Source organism: Thalassophryne amazonica, chromosome 14 (assembly GCF_902500255.1).
Source record: "Thalassophryne amazonica chromosome 14, fThaAma1.1, whole genome shotgun sequence".
NCBI classification, from domain to species: Eukaryota; Metazoa; Chordata; class Actinopteri; order Batrachoidiformes; family Batrachoididae; genus Thalassophryne; species Thalassophryne amazonica.
In genome coordinates, this window is record NC_047116.1 from 27,306,626 (window position 1) to 27,324,431 (window position 17,806).

The 17,806-nt window shown below is 40.9% G+C and overlaps 1 protein-coding gene across 1 annotated transcript in view; it reads left to right on the forward strand.

The window, feature by feature from the left end:
- pde11a (phosphodiesterase 11a) overlaps nucleotides 1–17,806 on the forward strand; it is a 123,555-nt gene that overhangs the window by 59,021 nt on the left and 46,728 nt on the right. The window contains exons 3-9 of the mRNA XM_034186517.1: nucleotides 5,929–6,018; nucleotides 6,604–6,744; nucleotides 6,853–6,917; nucleotides 9,804–9,936; nucleotides 15,029–15,104; nucleotides 17,262–17,329; nucleotides 17,413–17,505. Of these exons, the coding sequence (XP_034042408.1) occupies nucleotides 5,929–6,018; nucleotides 6,604–6,744; nucleotides 6,853–6,917; nucleotides 9,804–9,936; nucleotides 15,029–15,104; nucleotides 17,262–17,329; nucleotides 17,413–17,505 (666 nt within the window). The remainder of the gene's footprint in view (nucleotides 1–5,928; nucleotides 6,019–6,603; nucleotides 6,745–6,852; nucleotides 6,918–9,803; nucleotides 9,937–15,028; nucleotides 15,105–17,261; nucleotides 17,330–17,412; nucleotides 17,506–17,806) is intronic.

Here is a 17,806-nt window from a genome sequence, read left to right on the forward strand (position 1 = left end):
AGACTGGCATAGCATGTTTCAAGTACACACATATATGTCAGAAGGTGGGGGGGGAGCATACCATATTCTGTCCCCCCTGGTTGAAAAGGTGGGGGGGACATGTCCCCCTATCCCCCACCAAATTGCGCCCATGCATTGGTGGACGTAATAATTTGAGTTAGCATTTCAGTTTAAACCCTAGAATTAACAGTGTAATGTGCATATTGTTTAACTTGTGTAAATGTTGTCTTGATGTTCTTCTTATTGCTTATTCATTCATTAGACATTTGGAACTAACAGGCACTTCCTTTTCATATTACAGCGATAATGTTTTTAAAGCAGTAGCAACAGCCTAAAGCAGTCTTTGGAATCTCCTGCAAAAACTATGTTTGTGGGATCCAGATCCCACAGTTGAGAGTCTGCATTAGATTCTCCATCCATTTTTTATACCCACTTACTCCAACTAAGGGTCACAGGGCGTGAGGCGGGGTACACCCTTAACAGGACACCAGTCTGTCGCAGGGCCACATATAGACAAACAAACATTCACACTCGCACGCACACCTACATTAAGGTTAGGTGGATTGGAAACCTAACCTGCATGAAAATTCAGTAAGGTATATCTTATATATTATATTCCAATTGTAAGGTGGAACTATGCCAGTATACAAACGTATATCCAAATATCTAAAAAGGAAGAGTAAAATAGGAGAGTAGAAAAGAGTAGAGTAGAGCCACTTAGGTGCCTGGTCCTGAGAACCAGGGATGGTTTTGGATTCCCGGAGGGAACCCACACAGACACGGGAGAGAACATGCAAACTCCACACAGAAAGGGCGGGTAGTGATCCCACGACCTTCTTGCTGTGATGCAGCAGTGCTAACCACTAATCCACCGTGCCACCCCTGCATTAGAATGAACCTTAGAATTGTTTTGTCGGTCTCAGTTATCATCGCAGTGCTCCAGGCCTTCATTTCTACTATTCTTCACGTGTTGATTTGTGGTTGATGAGTAACTGATACTACATTATCTTTTCCAAAAGCTGAAAGCGATATCCTGTATCAGCCGCTGCAGCTGAGTAACTTCCCATTCATGTGTTGTTGTAGTGACCCGAGGCCTCGGGCCACACTGAAGGCTGGTAAATATTAGTGAGTTTGTTGTACTGATTGTATTGTTTACACAGCAGCCAGATGCTAAAGACAGATGAGACCGAGTAAGGAAGCAGCAAACCTAAATCCAATTGATTCCATGTTATGGAGCTGAGTGGCTCTCGGATGAGGATACACAGTAAAACCAGTTGGAATTATTGAGATTTCAATCTGTCAGCTGTCCTGATTGCTTGTTTTTATAGTTTGCAGTTGCAAAAATTTCTGTGCATTGCGACTCAAGAGGGTCAGCGGACAAATCTGCTGGAATCGGTGATGTTTGATCTCAATACACTCGTTGTTGTGCACAATCAGCAGCACATGGTTACATTATTTATGGAAAGAAAATATGAGTGAAATGACAAATCAATGTGTGAGCCACAGGCACATATCTGACTGTTCTGTCAAATGGTAAAATGTCACCTTGATTGATTTGACTTTAAAAGAATACTGGGTGGAAATTAATTATTTAAGTATAAAGTTTTTATTGATTTTTCAATTTACTTACTAAGGTTTCATAAATACTTGCAAATTTGTAGCTCAAACTTAGTTATTGTTTATTTGTTGATAGATATATTACTTTTAATTTCAACAAGAATATCTGATCTACTTGAAAACACTAAATATACAGTGCTGATAAAAAAGAGAGATGATTGGTCAAGCTCAGAAAATAACCCCCGCTCTTCCATACCAGTTTCTTGCATCTATATATTAGAAGCGAAATGGCATCTGTGTACGTGTATGCGTGTGTGTGTGCGTGTTTATGGCTTTGATCATGGAGAAACTGGGGAGAGCTGACATTTGCCGTTTGGTATGCTTTTGTATTTTGGGTCAAGGATGAACACAGTGAAAACAGAAAGTTGACAGAACTAATGTTTTTGGAGAAATTAGGGATATTAGATAAAAAACAGTTAACAATGGACATTGATAATTAAATTCTGGACTCACATGCCATTCCAACAGGGGGCAGTAAATCATCTATATTTTAAAAGCCAAGTGGCCTCTGTGTACGTGTGTGTAATTCCGATCACAGAGAAACTGGGGAGAGCTGACACTTGCTGTTTGGTAGGCTTATGTATTTTGAGTCAATCTAGAGCCCGCGGATCCTCACGGGCAATGCGCTAGTGTGTATATATATATATATTGTCAACTTCTGTATATGTAATTGACAAACATAATGTATTTAAAAAGTCCAATTAGTTTCCCTTGAAGACCTCAGATTGGAATTATGCTGTATAATGTGCTGCCATTGTGTGAAGTTTCACTGAAATCCACCAAACACTTGAGGAGGAGGAGTGCCACTTACAATATCAATTTGCATTTTGAATTTTACTGCTAACAGTGCTACAAGCAATGTCAAAGCCTTACCACGAACCTCTCACTTCTCAGAGCACTCTCTATAGACGGTATATGCACTGGACAAACTCTCTGTGATGTCACTTGTAGGTTTTCTGAAGAGCAGATTTGGAGTTGAGATAGGACAGCTTCAGATCTCATCAACTTTGCCTACCTCTTGCCCAATCCATAAATCAGTACAGGGGTGGAGCGTGACCAAGATCAGCAAGACCTGAGTGGGTCGAATGAAGCCAGAAACCAACCCCTTCCCCATCCCAAAGTTACCAAAAACCAGCAAAACTAAAGCTAACTAACTTTGGTTCAGTGTTTGATTAATGCATATTTTTTGTGGACTGTGCAGTTGTTTTCATAAAGGGTGGCTTGGGTGGATGGAGTGAAAACAGCAGCCGGCATATTGGCTCAGGAACGGTTGCAAATAGAGCTAATATTACAAATTCAGTGATTCTAAATTTTCATTCAACAGAAATACTGCAGCACTGATGTCTTAGATGGTCTGAGACTGCAAATACTCATACAGCAAGCCATATTATCTCAGGTATATGTCAAAAAAAGTTCAGAAGGGACAAACATGTTCAAGTCCACAGCAGCAGTTAGTGGGGTCCTGGATTGTCTCGCCAGCACTGTTACACAGATGAATAAACTGGATCCAAAGTGCAGACAACATACACTGACAAGGTAAAATAAGTGATTTTATTCATTAAAAGTGAAGAGTCAGGGTCCAAAAGCTAAGCATGTGTCCAAACACTCCAAAGTGTACTATAGGAGGTACAGTGGATCCGGAAAGTATTCACTTTTCCCACATTTTGTTATGTTACAGGCTCATTCCAAAATAGATTAAATCAATTTTTTCCATCAAAATTCTACTCACAACACCCCATAAGGACAACATGATTTTTTTTATTTTTTTGAAAATTTATTTTAAAAAAAAGAAAAAAGAAAGAAGTCACGTGTAGTTAATTATTCACACCCTTTGCTCAATACTTTGTTGATGCACCTTTTGCTGCAGCAATTACAGCCTCAAGTCCTCCTGAATATGATGCCACTTGCTTGGTGCACCTATCTTTGAGCAGTTTTGTCCATTCCTCTTTGCAGCACCTCTCAAGCTCCATGAGGTTGATGGGTAGGTGTACACCCATTTTCAGATCTCTCCAGAGATGTTCAATCAGATTCAGGTCTGGGCTCTGGCTGGGCCACTCAAGGACATTCACAAATTGTCCTGAAGTCACCCCTTTGATATCTTGACTGTGTGCTTAGGGTCATTGACCTGCAGAAAAATGAACCATCTCCCCAATCTGAGGTCAAGAGCGCTCTGGAGCATGTTTTCATCCAGGATGTCTCTGTACATTGCTGCATTCATCATTCCCTCAGTCCTGACTAGTCTCCCAGTTCCTGCCGCTGAAAAACATCCCCACAGCATGATGCTGCCACCACCATGCTTCACTGTAGGGATGGTGCCTGGTTTCCTGCAAACATGATGCCTGACATTCACCCCAAAGAGTTTGATCTTTCATCAGACCAGAAAGCTTTGTTTCTCGTGGTCTGAGAGTCCTTCAGGTGCCTTTTGGCAAACCTCAGGTGGGCTGCCATGTGACTTCCGTCTGGCTGCTCTACCATACAGGCCTTATTGGTGGATTGCTGCAGAGATGGTTGTCCTTCTGGAAGGTTCTCCTTTCTCCACAGAAGAATGCTGGAGCTCTGACAGAGTGACCATCGGGTTCTTGGTAATCTTCCTGATTAAGGCCCTTCTCCCCCTGATCACTGAGTTTAGACGGGCAGCCAGCTCTAGGAAGAGTCCTGGTGGATCCAAACGTCTTCCATTTACAGATGATGGAAGCCACTGTGCTCATTGGGACCTTCAAAGCAGCAGAAAGGTTTCTGTACCCTTCCCCAGATTTGTGCCTCCAGACAATCATGTCTTGGAGGTCTACAGACAATTGCTTTGACTTCATGCTTGGTTTGTGCTCTGACATGCACTGTCAACTGTGGAACTCTATATGTAGACAGGTGTGTGCCTTTCCAAATCATGTCCAATCAACTGACTTTATTCCAGGTGGACTCCAATAAAGCTATAGAAACATCTCAAGGATGATCCGTGGAAACATGATGAGCTCAATTTTGGGCTTCATGGCAAAGGCTGTGAATACTTACGAACACGTGATTTCTTAGTTTTTTATTTTTAATAAATTTGCAAAAATCTAAAAAGCAAACAAAAACAACTTTTTTCACATTGTCATTATGGGGTATTGTGTGTAGAATTTTGATGAAAAATCAATTTAATCCATTGTGGAATAAGGCTGTAACATAAACAAATGTGTAAAAACTGCAGTGTTCCTCCACAGAATGTCTTTTTCCTGGTTCTCTCCCTCAGCCCCAACCACTCCCAGCAGAAGACTGCCCCTCCCTGAGCCTGGTTCTGCTGGAGGTTTCTTCCTGTTAAAAGGGAGTTTTTCCTTCCCACTGTCGCCAAGTGCTTGCTCACAGGGGGTTGTTTTGACCGTTGGGGTTTTTACGTAATTATTGTATGGCCTTGCCTTACAATATAAGGCGCCTTGGGGCAACTGTTTGTTGTGATTTAGCGCTATATAAATAAAATTGATTGATTGATTGATTGATTGATTGATTGACTTTCTTGATGCACTGTAAGTCAAGGAATTAGCATGAATGAGCAGGTCTTTTAAATTGCACTGGAGCAGACGACTGATTGCAGGTGCAACTTGCAAGGATGTATGCCACACCTAAGATTCACAAGACACAGACAATAGTAAAATCCTTACAAGCACACCACCTGTCTCTTGAAGCAACCACTCCCCTAATTATCTACCTTTATGGCGCAAAGTAGCTTAAATGAGTGTCTTGTCCTTATGAACAAGGAAACAAGCTATAGAGACCATTTTTTTCTGTACCAGGTTGCAAACATGTTTATTTCTGCAACAAAGTTGGAAGCACTTGTTAAAAATAAGTGCTTCCTTGAGGACTGACATATTTTTGGAGCCAGCCTCAAGTGGCCATTCAAGGAACTGCAATATTCTGCATTGGTTTCATTTTCCATGTCGGGGCTTGGTACCCTCTCAATTGCATTAAGAGGTTGATTGATTGATTGATTTTAAGTTAGAGCCACATCATACCCATGACTCATTACGTGGCTTCTTTGCACCCAGTGCACTTGTGTGTGCTGATATTTCCAAATGCATTAATTGCATGGTTGGCAGATAATCTCCAAACCTACCTGACATGTCTCATGTGGCTACCATCAAGATGAGGCCCATTGTGTTCACACATGGGCTGATGGACACACAAGACCAAAAATAATGCCCCCATGTGCATGCGCTACTATGGATATGTGCAATAAATGAATAAATAAAAAATAGCTACGTAATAACATTTTTAAAAAATTTGAAAACAGCAGTGACAGATGACAACCCATTTTATGTTGGTTTGATGTGTTTACAGGTTCTGCAGATGTACCTGCCCTTTTGTGGTATTGCAATCTCCAATGCTCAGCTGTTTGCTGCCTCAAGGAAGGAGTATGACAGAAGTCGGGTAAGGAACGCAGGGACAACCAGGATAATAACCCCCTCCTCCCAGCTCGTACTACCCTCCCTCGATGCTGACATCGCGGCAGAGTATCGATCACCAACAGCCCACTAGCTGCCAATGTAGCGGGACTCGGAACGCAGCAGATGATGATGGGCCCGGATTCAGAAGGGGGGGTCTGGACTGCGATCTTAATTCTCCAGGAGAATGAACAATTTAGCGTCACTCGCTGATCTCTGATGGGTTTTCAAAATAAAAACACAGATCAGAGACGAGAGGAAAGAAGTGATGAGCAGCCTCTTTACGCCACATGATTTTTATGTGCTCGTACATTAAATCACACTGCTACTGCCTGCGATAGAGGGCATATTTCACTTTAATTGAATAGAGGAATCGTGGTATATTATACTGCTGGTTTATGATTTAAACATAATAATAATAATAATAATAACACTAATGATCATGCTGTTATAACTGGAAGCAGCAAAACGTCCTCTTTGTAAGAGATGTCCACTTGTACCGCCTGACAAGTTTCTTTTGTTGCTCAGACTGTTGCCACTAATACCCGTGTCATTTACTGATGTTGTTCAGGCTCTTCTGGAAGTAGTCAATGACCTGTTTGAAGAGCAGACTGACCTGGAGAAGATTGTCAGGAAGATCATGCACCGTGCCCAGACATTGCTCAAGTGTGAGCGCTGCTCCGTTCAATTGCTGGAGGACATTGAGTCACCGGTATGGTTTCTCTCTCTGCTGTCATTGTGTGTGTGTGTCTGTACAGTGACGTAATTTTCTTGTCATTATTAGAGCTTTTGGTGATTTCTTTCCATTCATGTCTTTCAGGTGGTAAAATTCACCAAGTCGTTTGAACTACTCTCTCCTAAGTGTAGCGCCGACACCGAAAGTGGGTACGTATGATGATTTACAGGCACACACGCACGCACACATGCACATCAAAGCTCCGTCACAGCCTCGGGCCTGATCAGGTGCAAGCCTGTTCTTCTGCTTCCCTTTTCTTCTGCTTCCTTTTTCTTCTGCTCTTTTGATGACATAAGCTGTTCAGTAAATCATCACGCCGTCATCTTTATTTGCCTTTGACACCGCTGCACCTGCAAATTCTGCAGTTAAATTTAATTTGAAACAGTAAAGTCTCCGCCAAGGAAGGTTTTATGTTTGCAACAAAAGTAATGGAAGCATGAAAATTAAATATTATGTGGTGTTGCAGAAATAATGTGCTGATTCTGACAGAAGGCAGACGGTAGGAGCCCTACTAATTGGATTTTGGTACTTCTGCTAGGCACGGCCAAGTGGAGGAAGAGCAACTTAATATTATGCAGAATGTTTATGGAAGAAAACCAGAGGTGAAACAATGAAAGATAATATCCTAACTCTTGTATTTGTCATAACAGATGTGGAAAATTTAAAGTTGTTTAATAAATCTGGATCATAACAGAGAAATGTGAGTGCAGTGATCTAGGAACTGTTAAGTGCTGGTAAGAATCCCAGACGGTCAGCATCACATGCTCTTATACACTGAAAAAAATAATAAAATAAAACAAGCAGTGGTGGCTTTGGTGGCCACCAGACTGAAGCTTTGGAAATTAAAGAGCCAATATAATTTTAAAACTACAGTGTGTAGGATTTAGAAGTCTTTATTTGCAGAAATATAGCATTTATAACTGTTCATGAATGTATAATTAACAACAGCAATGAACCGATGTGTTTTTATTGGCTTAAAATGAGCCATTCATATCTAAATGGGAGCGGGCCTCCTCATGGAGGCTGCCATGCTGCAGCACCTTATTGTTACAGGAGCCCAAAAGAGACATTCTTACATTTTTCACACTTTGAAGTGCAACCAGAAGAATGAATGAAAAAAAAGAAGAGGACTCACTGGTTGCTCCCCTGTGCAATGTATGCTGGTCACTAGTGCAGGCTAACAAGTTCGAAAATGTTAATTTTTGTGAAATGGAGAATCGCACATATTGCGTATCAGAAGAAAAAGGAAGCGAGAATGAATCCCCGTCATCAAAGAATCGAAAACGTGAAAGGAAAAGAAAAACTTGTGATATTTCACAGCATAATACAATCTGCAAGGTCCCCACTAGATGACACTAAATCCTGCACACTGTAGCTTTAAACTACATGTAACTTCAAACACAAGAGAAGAGAGCTGCTGCATCTGTGGCACCTAAATGACAAACAGAATGAAGTTGGGTAAGAGAAAGACTTAACAATTTAAAAACCTACCCATTTATTACAGCATGTGTAATAAATGTGAACAGAAAGTTGATCAGGGATGTTTCTGTGGGAACATTTCACAAGAAAGAAGACAATCACACAATTAACTTATCATTACTTCATAAGCTGAAGGAGAAGCTTATTAATATCCACTGTAGAAGTTCATTAAATGTACCAGCGAATGAGTGTCACCAAAAAATAACAGCAGCTTTTTGAAGAATATTTTGCTTTTTAATTATAAAAGTTATCACTTAAAGGTTGGGGTTGTTAAAGATTCTGCAGAATGAAACATCTGACAAACTAAAAGCACTCAGAGTGCAAACCTCCGCCAAGGCCATGGGGTCACTGATGCCATAACATCTACACGCCGTGGAATCATTGAACCTAAAAAAGTGTAACAATGATGTTTGCTCAGTAGTAAAAAAAAGTTTCATCTGCTGTGACTGGATAGCATGTATCCTTAGCGCTTGGCATCACAGTTTATTGCAACTTGCACCTTTCCCAGAAGCTACTGCCATCTGAGCACTGATATTGATATTGAATGTGCTTATAGACAAAAACAAATAAGAGACAAAATTCAATTTATTATTCAACTAAACTGCAAATATATGAATTTTTTAACATTTATGAAACAGTTCTCTAAACAAGGCCATAGGGTCACTGACCCTAAAGAGATTCCCTCCTTGGCACAGTGATCTATTTCTTTTTGTCTCTTTCTCTAAAATTGTATATAATAATCATTAGATTATTAATATATAAACAAAAATAAATTTAAGAAATATTACAATTTGAAAACAAATGCACCCGAACGTGATGACAGCTGCAACTGCTTGATGCTAACTTTTAACTTTGAAAATGCCATAGACATGCTAACGCGTTAGCAACGGGATCCGGATCGTGATCCGGAGCACCACTAAAATTTAATCACTTGTTCCTCTTGTCATTTCCAACCACTCCACAAAATTTCAACAAAAATAAATTTAAGAAATATTACAATTTGAAAACAAATGCACCCGAACGTGATGACAGCTGCAACTGCTTAATGCTAACTTTTAACATTGAAAATGCCATAGACATGCTAATGTGTTAGCATCGGGATCCGGAGCATGATCCGGATCACCACTAAAATTTAATCCCTTGTTCCTCTTGTCATTTCCAACCACTCCACAAAATCTCAACAAAAATAAATTTAAGAAATATTACAATTTGAAAACAAATGCACCCGAACGTGATGACAGCTGCAACTGCTTAATGCTAACTTTTAACACTGAAAATGCCATAGACATGCTAACGCGTTAGCATCGGGATCATGATCCGGATCACCACTAAAATTTAATCACTTGTTCCTCTTGTCATTTCCAACCAAAATTTCATCAAAATCCATTCAAAACGTTTTGAGTTATCCTGCTGACAGACAGACAGACAAACAAACAAATGCGACCGAAAACATAACCTCCTTGGCGGAGGTAATGATGGGATGAGATTTATGTACTTCGGTAGCTTTTTGTCCATTTTCTTGTGTTATTTCTCTTCTTCTCCTCATTGTCTTGTAGATTTAAAGACAGCATGGAGAAGTCGTCCTACTCAGACTGGCTCATCAACAACAGCATTGCAGAGCTGGTAGCATCCACAGGGCTGCCTGTCAACATCAGTGACGCCTATCAAGACCCTCGCTTTGACGCTGAGGTAACCTTTAGGATGTGAACAAGCAGCGTAAATTTTAAAGAATGCAACGATGAGGCATTTTTCCTAACAAAATTAAGTTAACTACACTCAACAAAAATATAAACGCAACACTTTTGGTTTTGCTCCAATTTTGTATGAGATGAAAACTTTTTCCACATACACAATATCACCATTTCCCTCAAATATTGTTCACAAACCAGTCTAAATCTGTGATAGTGAGCACTTCTCCTTTGCTGAGATAATCCATCCCACCTCACAGGTGTGCCATATCAAGATGCTGATTAGACACCATGATTAGTGCACAGGTGTGCCTTAGACTGTCCACAATAAAAGGCCACTCTGAAAGGTGCAGTTTTGTTTTATTGGGGGGGATACCAGTCAGTATCTGGTGTGACCACCATTTGCCTCATGCAGTGCAACACATCTCCTTTGCATAGAGTTGATCAGGTTGTCAGTTGTGGCCTGTGGAATGTTGGTCCACTCCTCTTCAATGGCTGTGCGAAGTTGCTGGATATTGGCAGGAACTGGTACACGCTGTCGTATACGCCGGTCCATAGCATCCCAAACGTGCTCAATGGATGACATGTCCGGTGAGTATGCCGGCCATGCAAGAACTGGGACATTTTCAGCTTCCAAGAATTGTGTACAGATCCTTGCAACATGAGGCCGTGCATTATCCTGCTGCAACATGAGGTGATGTTCTTGGATGTATGGCACAACAATGGGCCTCAGGATCTCGTCACGGTATCTCTGTGCATTCAAAATGCCATCATTAAAATGCACCTGTGATTCATCCAACGTGCCAAACGCGAGCGAATGTGAGCATTTGCCCACTCAAGTCGGTTACGACGACGAACTGGAGTCAGGTCGAGACCCCGATGAGGACGACGAGCATGCAGATGAGCTTCCCTGAGACGGTTTCTGACAGTTTGTGCAGAAATTCTTTGGTTATGCAAACCGATTGTTTCAGCAGCTGTCCGAGTGGCTAGTCTCAGACGATCTTGGAGGTGAACATGCTGGATGTGGAGGTCCTGGGCTGGTGTGGTTACACGTGGTCTGCGGTTGTGAGGCTGGTTGGATGTACTGCCAAATTCTCTGAAACACCTTTGGAGACGGCTTATGGTAGAGAAATGAACATTCAATACACGAGCAACAGCTCTGGTTGACATTCCTGCTGTCAGCATGCCAATTGCACGCTCCCTCAAATCTTGCGACATCTGTGGCATTGTGCTGTGTGATAAAACTGCACCTTTCAGAGTGGCCTTTTATTGTGGGCAGTCTAAGGCACACCTGTGCACTAATCATGGTGTCTAATCAGCATCTTGATATGGCACACCTGTGAGGTGGGATGGATTATCTCAGCAAAGGAGAAGTGCTCACTATCACAGATTTAGACTGGTTTGTGAACAATATTTGAGGGAAATGGTGATATTGTGTATGTGGAAAAAGTTTTAAATCTTTGAGTTCATCTCATACAAAATGGGAGCAAAACCAAAAGTGTTGCGTTTATATTTTTGTTGAGTGTATATTAGGAGCAAGTGTGGAAAAACAAAAAGCCTGTGAAAATTCCCATCCAGTACATTTGGAATTACTACATCAAATCAAGTGTGTTTTCAATGCACCGCAAACACTTAAAATAAGAGGACAAATGTGACTCAGGCCAGAGAGAGGGCTGGTTATGAATCAAAAGTTTGGGTGTTTGATACCTGGAATCTGTGAGATCAGCCATTCTCAAACATCAGAATGCCGCAAGGCCAGATTGAAACCTGAAAATCTTTTGTGGCCCACTCAAACCTATACTCACCCATTTGATCTACGTGACAGAAATGAAGTGTGTATACACAGGGGCGGAACTAGCTTCATGTGCGAGGGTGGGGGGTGTGGTGACACTGTTGGATTTGCCAATGGTTGTCCAGGGTCATGCTCCCCCCTGTAAAATTGTAAAAATCTATACCCCTTTTCCTGCACTCTCAGACAATCTGGGACGTTAAATATGTTTGTATAGTCAGCACCTTTAATACACAATGTTTATTTTATACAATAAAAATCTTCTGCATGCAGCAGTGTTCATCAATTAGTCTTTGTTTTTGCAAGACCTTTCTCATATTTTAATCACACCTTTGGTCGGTGGCTTTTGGGGGGGGGGGGGGGGGGGGTTGCAACCTCTGTCTAGATCTGACACTGATACATTCCATGGCTTTGTTTTATTACATTTTAAAATAATCATAAATATTTGTCATTTTAAACTTCATTGCAAAATTGAAAATCAATTCTATTTTTATTTATTTATTTTTAATAACCTATCACGGCCCACCTGTGGTACCTAAATGGCCCCAGACTTTGGGAAGTACTACGTCAGTGTTTTTGAGTACAACACTGAACCCCAATTTTTTACCAGTCCAGATTATCTTGGTACTGATCCCAAGCAGAAATGAATCATAAAGATTGGCTGGCTATAAAAACCTAGGTCAAAACCAAAATGCACAGTTAGAAAAAGATAAAGATCGTCTGAAAGATGAAGATGCCCATTTTTGTCAGAGTAAGTCAGAAAACTGGCAATGGAAGCTGTAAAAGCCCTGATTTTGTTCAGTAGATTTTGAGATAGAGGATAGATATAAACAGATGATGTAAGAGTGACACAGACTCATTTTCTGGTTTGTTTGAGACGTTCCCCTGTTCAGCATCCAACCCACTGCACATTACAGAGCATTTCTGCACTGGCAATGAACCTTGGCCTTGGATGCAACTTGTACTGACGAACCATCCAACATGACAGGCCACAAAATCCAGCTGTTTACCATCCATGCCTAAACAGAGGTACAAACATCCTTTTTTATCAGATTCAAATGCCCTCCTTCTTTCTCTGTCCACATCATTTCATAATAATTCACACAACAATTCATGTGACTGTGACCTTAAAGATACACGTGACTCTCCAAAGAATGAACAGCTCATCACTGCAGTTCATGCAATGTCTTCTAAAACCAAAACGTAATATCCCCAGTATGAATCCCAGCCTGGTGATCATTTTTTCATTCCAAACCCTATTCAATCTTTCTTTTCGCCTTTCTGTCACTCTTCACTGTCTGCTTCCCAGTAAAAGCATAAATGTAAATATAAAGTCCCTCACGCCTAATGAATGACTAGTAGTGCCGTGTCCCGGATTACCGGAGAAAAGTCTTCAAGATCACACTGTGTTATACGTGACGTTCTACTTTTAAAGAACCAGAAGTGGCAAATATTTTGAGGAATATTTCTCAAGAGAATCTTTGAGGAAACACAACATACATGTTTTATTCAAATCCACAACACTTGGAGAGAGATACATATCCACCACAAAGATCAGATTCCAAATCAGAAGAAGAGACTGCAGTGATGAGTGCTCAGACCACCATACTGGAGCACAGACTTCTTAGAAGGCCCAATGGTACAATTAACCCTAAAGCAAGCCATATTTCAAACAGACAAACTCACATAGAAGAATATTTATTGCTACAGCAACATATAATTTTGAGTTTGGTGGATAGCCTCAGATCATCTCTCCTGTCTGATGCTTGCTTGAGATGTGAGGAAGTGAAGATTAGACACACACATTTTCTCCCGCTGTCGGAGCCCACAGGCGGATGCTGGGGTCGAGCTGGGGTCGAGCAGCAGCAGTGACGTGGCAGCCGGCAGCGTTGACCGGCAGAAGGGGAAATTGTTGAATCTTAAACAGCCCACCCAGTTTAGAGAGAGTGTTTGAGAAGATCATGTAAACAATGTGTTCCAGTAGGAGGCATGTAACACGCAACTCAAGTTGCCTGCCAGAACTAGCTCACATGCAGTTTCAGTTTCAATTTATTTAGTTTATATAGCACCAAATCACAACAAAGCTGCCTCAAGGTGCTTCACACAAGTAAGGTCTCACCTTACCAACCCCTAGAGCAAGACTCAAAGGGGTGACCCACTGCTTAGGCCATTCTACCAAAGAAGTTTAAGAATTACAATACAGAACACAACACAATAACAACTGACGACAGTCCATGCAGGCGTCTGGTCCACCATCAGAGGGGGAGTGGGTTGGGGAGATCGAGCCACTTGTTGGATCTCTTCCTATAGCGGAACCCATCCCACGTATCAGGCACATTGTTTTCGATTACAGCTGAGTACTTCATAATACCTCCTCAACATGAGCGGGGTTGTCATAGTGCAGCTGTGCGAAACTGCTGTGAAGTCATTTTACATGTGACACAAACACAAAAAATGGAGGACATCTAGGCAATGGTGTGCTTGCTGCTCGTTCTGTGGCTTTTTGTCACACACAAAGCAAGTGACGAAAGACAGCCAGAGACGGCTGCAGGCGGTGAGACTAAAAACACTCTTTAAAAGTACAGGAGAGTTTGGGAAGCCATAGAACAGCATGAAGCCAAAGTCAAGAGGATACAAGCTGCTAGGTGTCAAACTGATTCCAGAAAGGGCCAAGAGGGTGCAGGTTTTCTTTGTAACCACCCACCTAGCAGGTGATTTCACTGATTAACTGATTCCATCCTCTCAAAGTGATGTTAATCAGTGAAATCACCTGGTGCAGTGGGTGGTTACAAAGAAAACCTGCACCCTCTTGGCCCTTTCTGGAATCAGTTTGACACCTGTGAATTATGCACAGAGTTAGCGTTGACTGCTAACTAGTAGCTCACTGTATATGCATACAGTGCTACTTTTACATGAGTTTAAAGTGAGTATCCTACCAATGGGATAAGTAACATTAAATGTTGCTTTCAAGCAGACTACAGACTAAAGTCACAAAAACACTGACCATCCTCCATCACTGCCTTCAACAAAGCTGTGGCTGAGTCGAGGCCACCCTCCCTCCTGTTGCTCACCAGTCGGTGTGCGTAAATCACATCCATCTGGAACATTTTCCAGCCCTTTTGGTTCAACCCACTCTGGCTGTTATCATCCTTAATGGTCTGGTAATTGCTCTTAAGCTTTTTTTTTTTAGGTTTTCCCTACAGTCTTGGAATGTCTGGTGGAAAATGGAAGCCTGGCTGACTTTTTAAAGATTCCTCGGTTGCATCTTTGTTTTATACTTTATTTATGCTTCCACTGTTTTTAGGCAGACCAGTTCTCAGACTTCCACATCCGCTCCGTGCTGTGTGTCCCTATATGGAACAGCAACCACCAAATAATCGGTAGGTGAACAAACATCTGTTTTCTTGTGTGATCTATGAGCTTAAAGATTATGTTTGCATGGAGAGACCAAAGTAAGAAGAGTGTAATATCTATGGAGCAGTTTTTTGGGTTTAACAGCACCATCATTGCACGTTTATAGCTTCCAAATTACATTTTTCCCCATTGCTGCTGTATTCTACAGAGCAGGGGAGAAATTGAGCTTATGTTCTGCTGAATTCCAGGCTGCATGTGTGTGATTAGAGACATACTGCATCACTCCACTTTTGGCTGTGTGCTTTGTGTTTCTGAATCAGCCCCAGGCCAACACCATCCTGACACTCTGATAAATCATTGATCTCTCGCCTGGTTTTTGGTGCTGGATATTGCAGGGAGAAGCAGCTCCACTCGGCCCACTAAGGTCTGACGCAGAAAGTCATTAGTCTTATTTGAGTGCAAAGTGCTCAGCATACATATCTGCAGATGGTCAGTTCAGATATGGACGTTTGTGTGTGTTTGTGTGCATGCCTTTCTGTAACATTGCGGAGGTGTGAGTGCATTTACTGGGGAGGGCAGAAAAGAGCACCTGAGTGAGGGGAGGGGAAAAATGCAGTGTGAGTGGGTGGCACCTGAGGACCTGGAGTGAAAACCATTATGCACGCAAAGCAGCAGATAAAAATGAAAAATACATTCAGTTTGAAAACCTGCATCCTTGTGGCATCTGCCAAGGTTAGCTACTGAAAAGATCAGTCCTCACTCAACTTGTGTCAGAAGAAATACTCCCACAAATGTTTTTTCCCATTTTTTCCCTTTAATACTAAAGCTACACGTGACTGCCAGCTGTTTGTGTTGGACAGTTCATTTTCGTGCTTTAAATCGATATAGAGCCATCATAAAATGTGCTGAAATTGTTGATTTTGCTTCTAATCATTTTAATGAATACATTTTTTAATTAGGCAACTTAAAGGTGTAGTCCGTTTTGATTTTCTTTGGCATTTAAAGTCGTAAAAGCATTTTCTTTAGCACCATTATAATGTTGTTACTTAACCATCTGGAGTCCAGGGTATAACTGGCTGTTTTTGACTACTTTTGGTTTTAATCTTCATAATTTATCTTAAAAAACTGGTTACTTTGCCTTGTTTGGTGTCATTGTTTTCAGTACAACCTCACCTGTGTGACGTTACAGTTGTTCTTTCATTCTGTATTAAGACAGTGAACCTAAATTCACACAAAAACATAAAATCTGAATATAAAAAAAGTTTGGCGTTTTTACTGTGAAAACCACAAGCATGTTTAACAAACCATTTTTATAACTTAGAATGCAAATATTAATTATAAATTTCAAAGAGATATGTACAAATGTAGCAAACAACAAAGTTATATACACAACTATTTACATTAAAATGCAGGAAATGCTTCAGGCATTTTTTGTAGCAGAATGTGGCAATGATGTAAAGGAAGCAAAAGGGAAATTCACTCAGTACAAAATACTTCATACCAGTAAGGTTGCATAGAACAGAGCTGATGCCTACTCTACATATGATAGTGTTCGGATCATTAAGCAGAAGACACATGGTAGACCTCAAATTAGGACCGAAAGTAGGGGGGAAAAAAGGCAGATTGGTGGAAATCAGCCAAAGTGGCTGGGATATGTTTTCCTGCTATTCAATTATTTTAAAAATGCAGCATTTCCAGGTTTGTTTGAGAAAAATACAAACGTAGTGCAATTTTTATGTTTTTTTGCATCATTCTTATACAGTAATGATTTGAAACTTCATGAACAAATTATTTAGCTGCTTTTAATTAAGAGAGAAACGAGTCTGAGAGGAGCTTCTGAGTGTGGAACCAAACACGCCGTCAAATTAAAGGTTTCATTTCCACGGCCGGCGTCACAGACAGTAAACGGATTTCATGTCAAAGATAAGATTAATTGGATGTGTCATTATAATAAACTTTGTGGTCTATGTTTAACTAGATTGTTCCACACACTTTGTCTGAATGTCACAATATACTGTCATTTATGCAATCGGGTGGCTCCGTTAATTATGTGTTTCGGTGGTGACGTGGACTGTGTGGGTTTGATCCTCTCTTAATTGCAAACAGCCCATAAGTGTGAGAGCTTTGCCAAGATCAAGTTTTAATTATTGCTGCATGAATAAAATAGTTTGTGTTGTAAATAGGTGTGGCTCAAGTGCTGAACAGGCTTGATGGGAAACCATTTGATGATGCAGACCAGCGTCTCTTTGAGGTACGAAACGACTTTTTTTTTTAACATTCAGCAGCCTATATTTTGGAAACTGTGAGTATTTCTCTACTTGATTATTTTCTCAGGCGTTTGTGATCTTTTGTGGACTGGGCATCAACAACACCATCATGTACGACCAGGTCAAGAAGTCTTGGGCAAAACAGTCTGTGGCTCTGGATGTAAGAACAAAACACATTCATTGTGGTTTCAAACGAGGAGGCCACTCACTTCATACTTGAGCCAAAGGTCGTGTCTTATAACGTTATGAAGCAGAAGGTTTTGTCTGCTGTGAGGCTGTCAAAATTAGAAGTGCCAGTTATAGAAAAACAAAACAAAACAAAACAAAATATAACCAAAATAACTCACAATAACACACTTACTGGCCAATCAAAGTTAATCAAAAACATAAACCAAAGAGAAAAGTAGTTGGAATAAAATCTAATTAAAGTTTCGGTTGGTTTGTTTTTTTTATTTCCAATA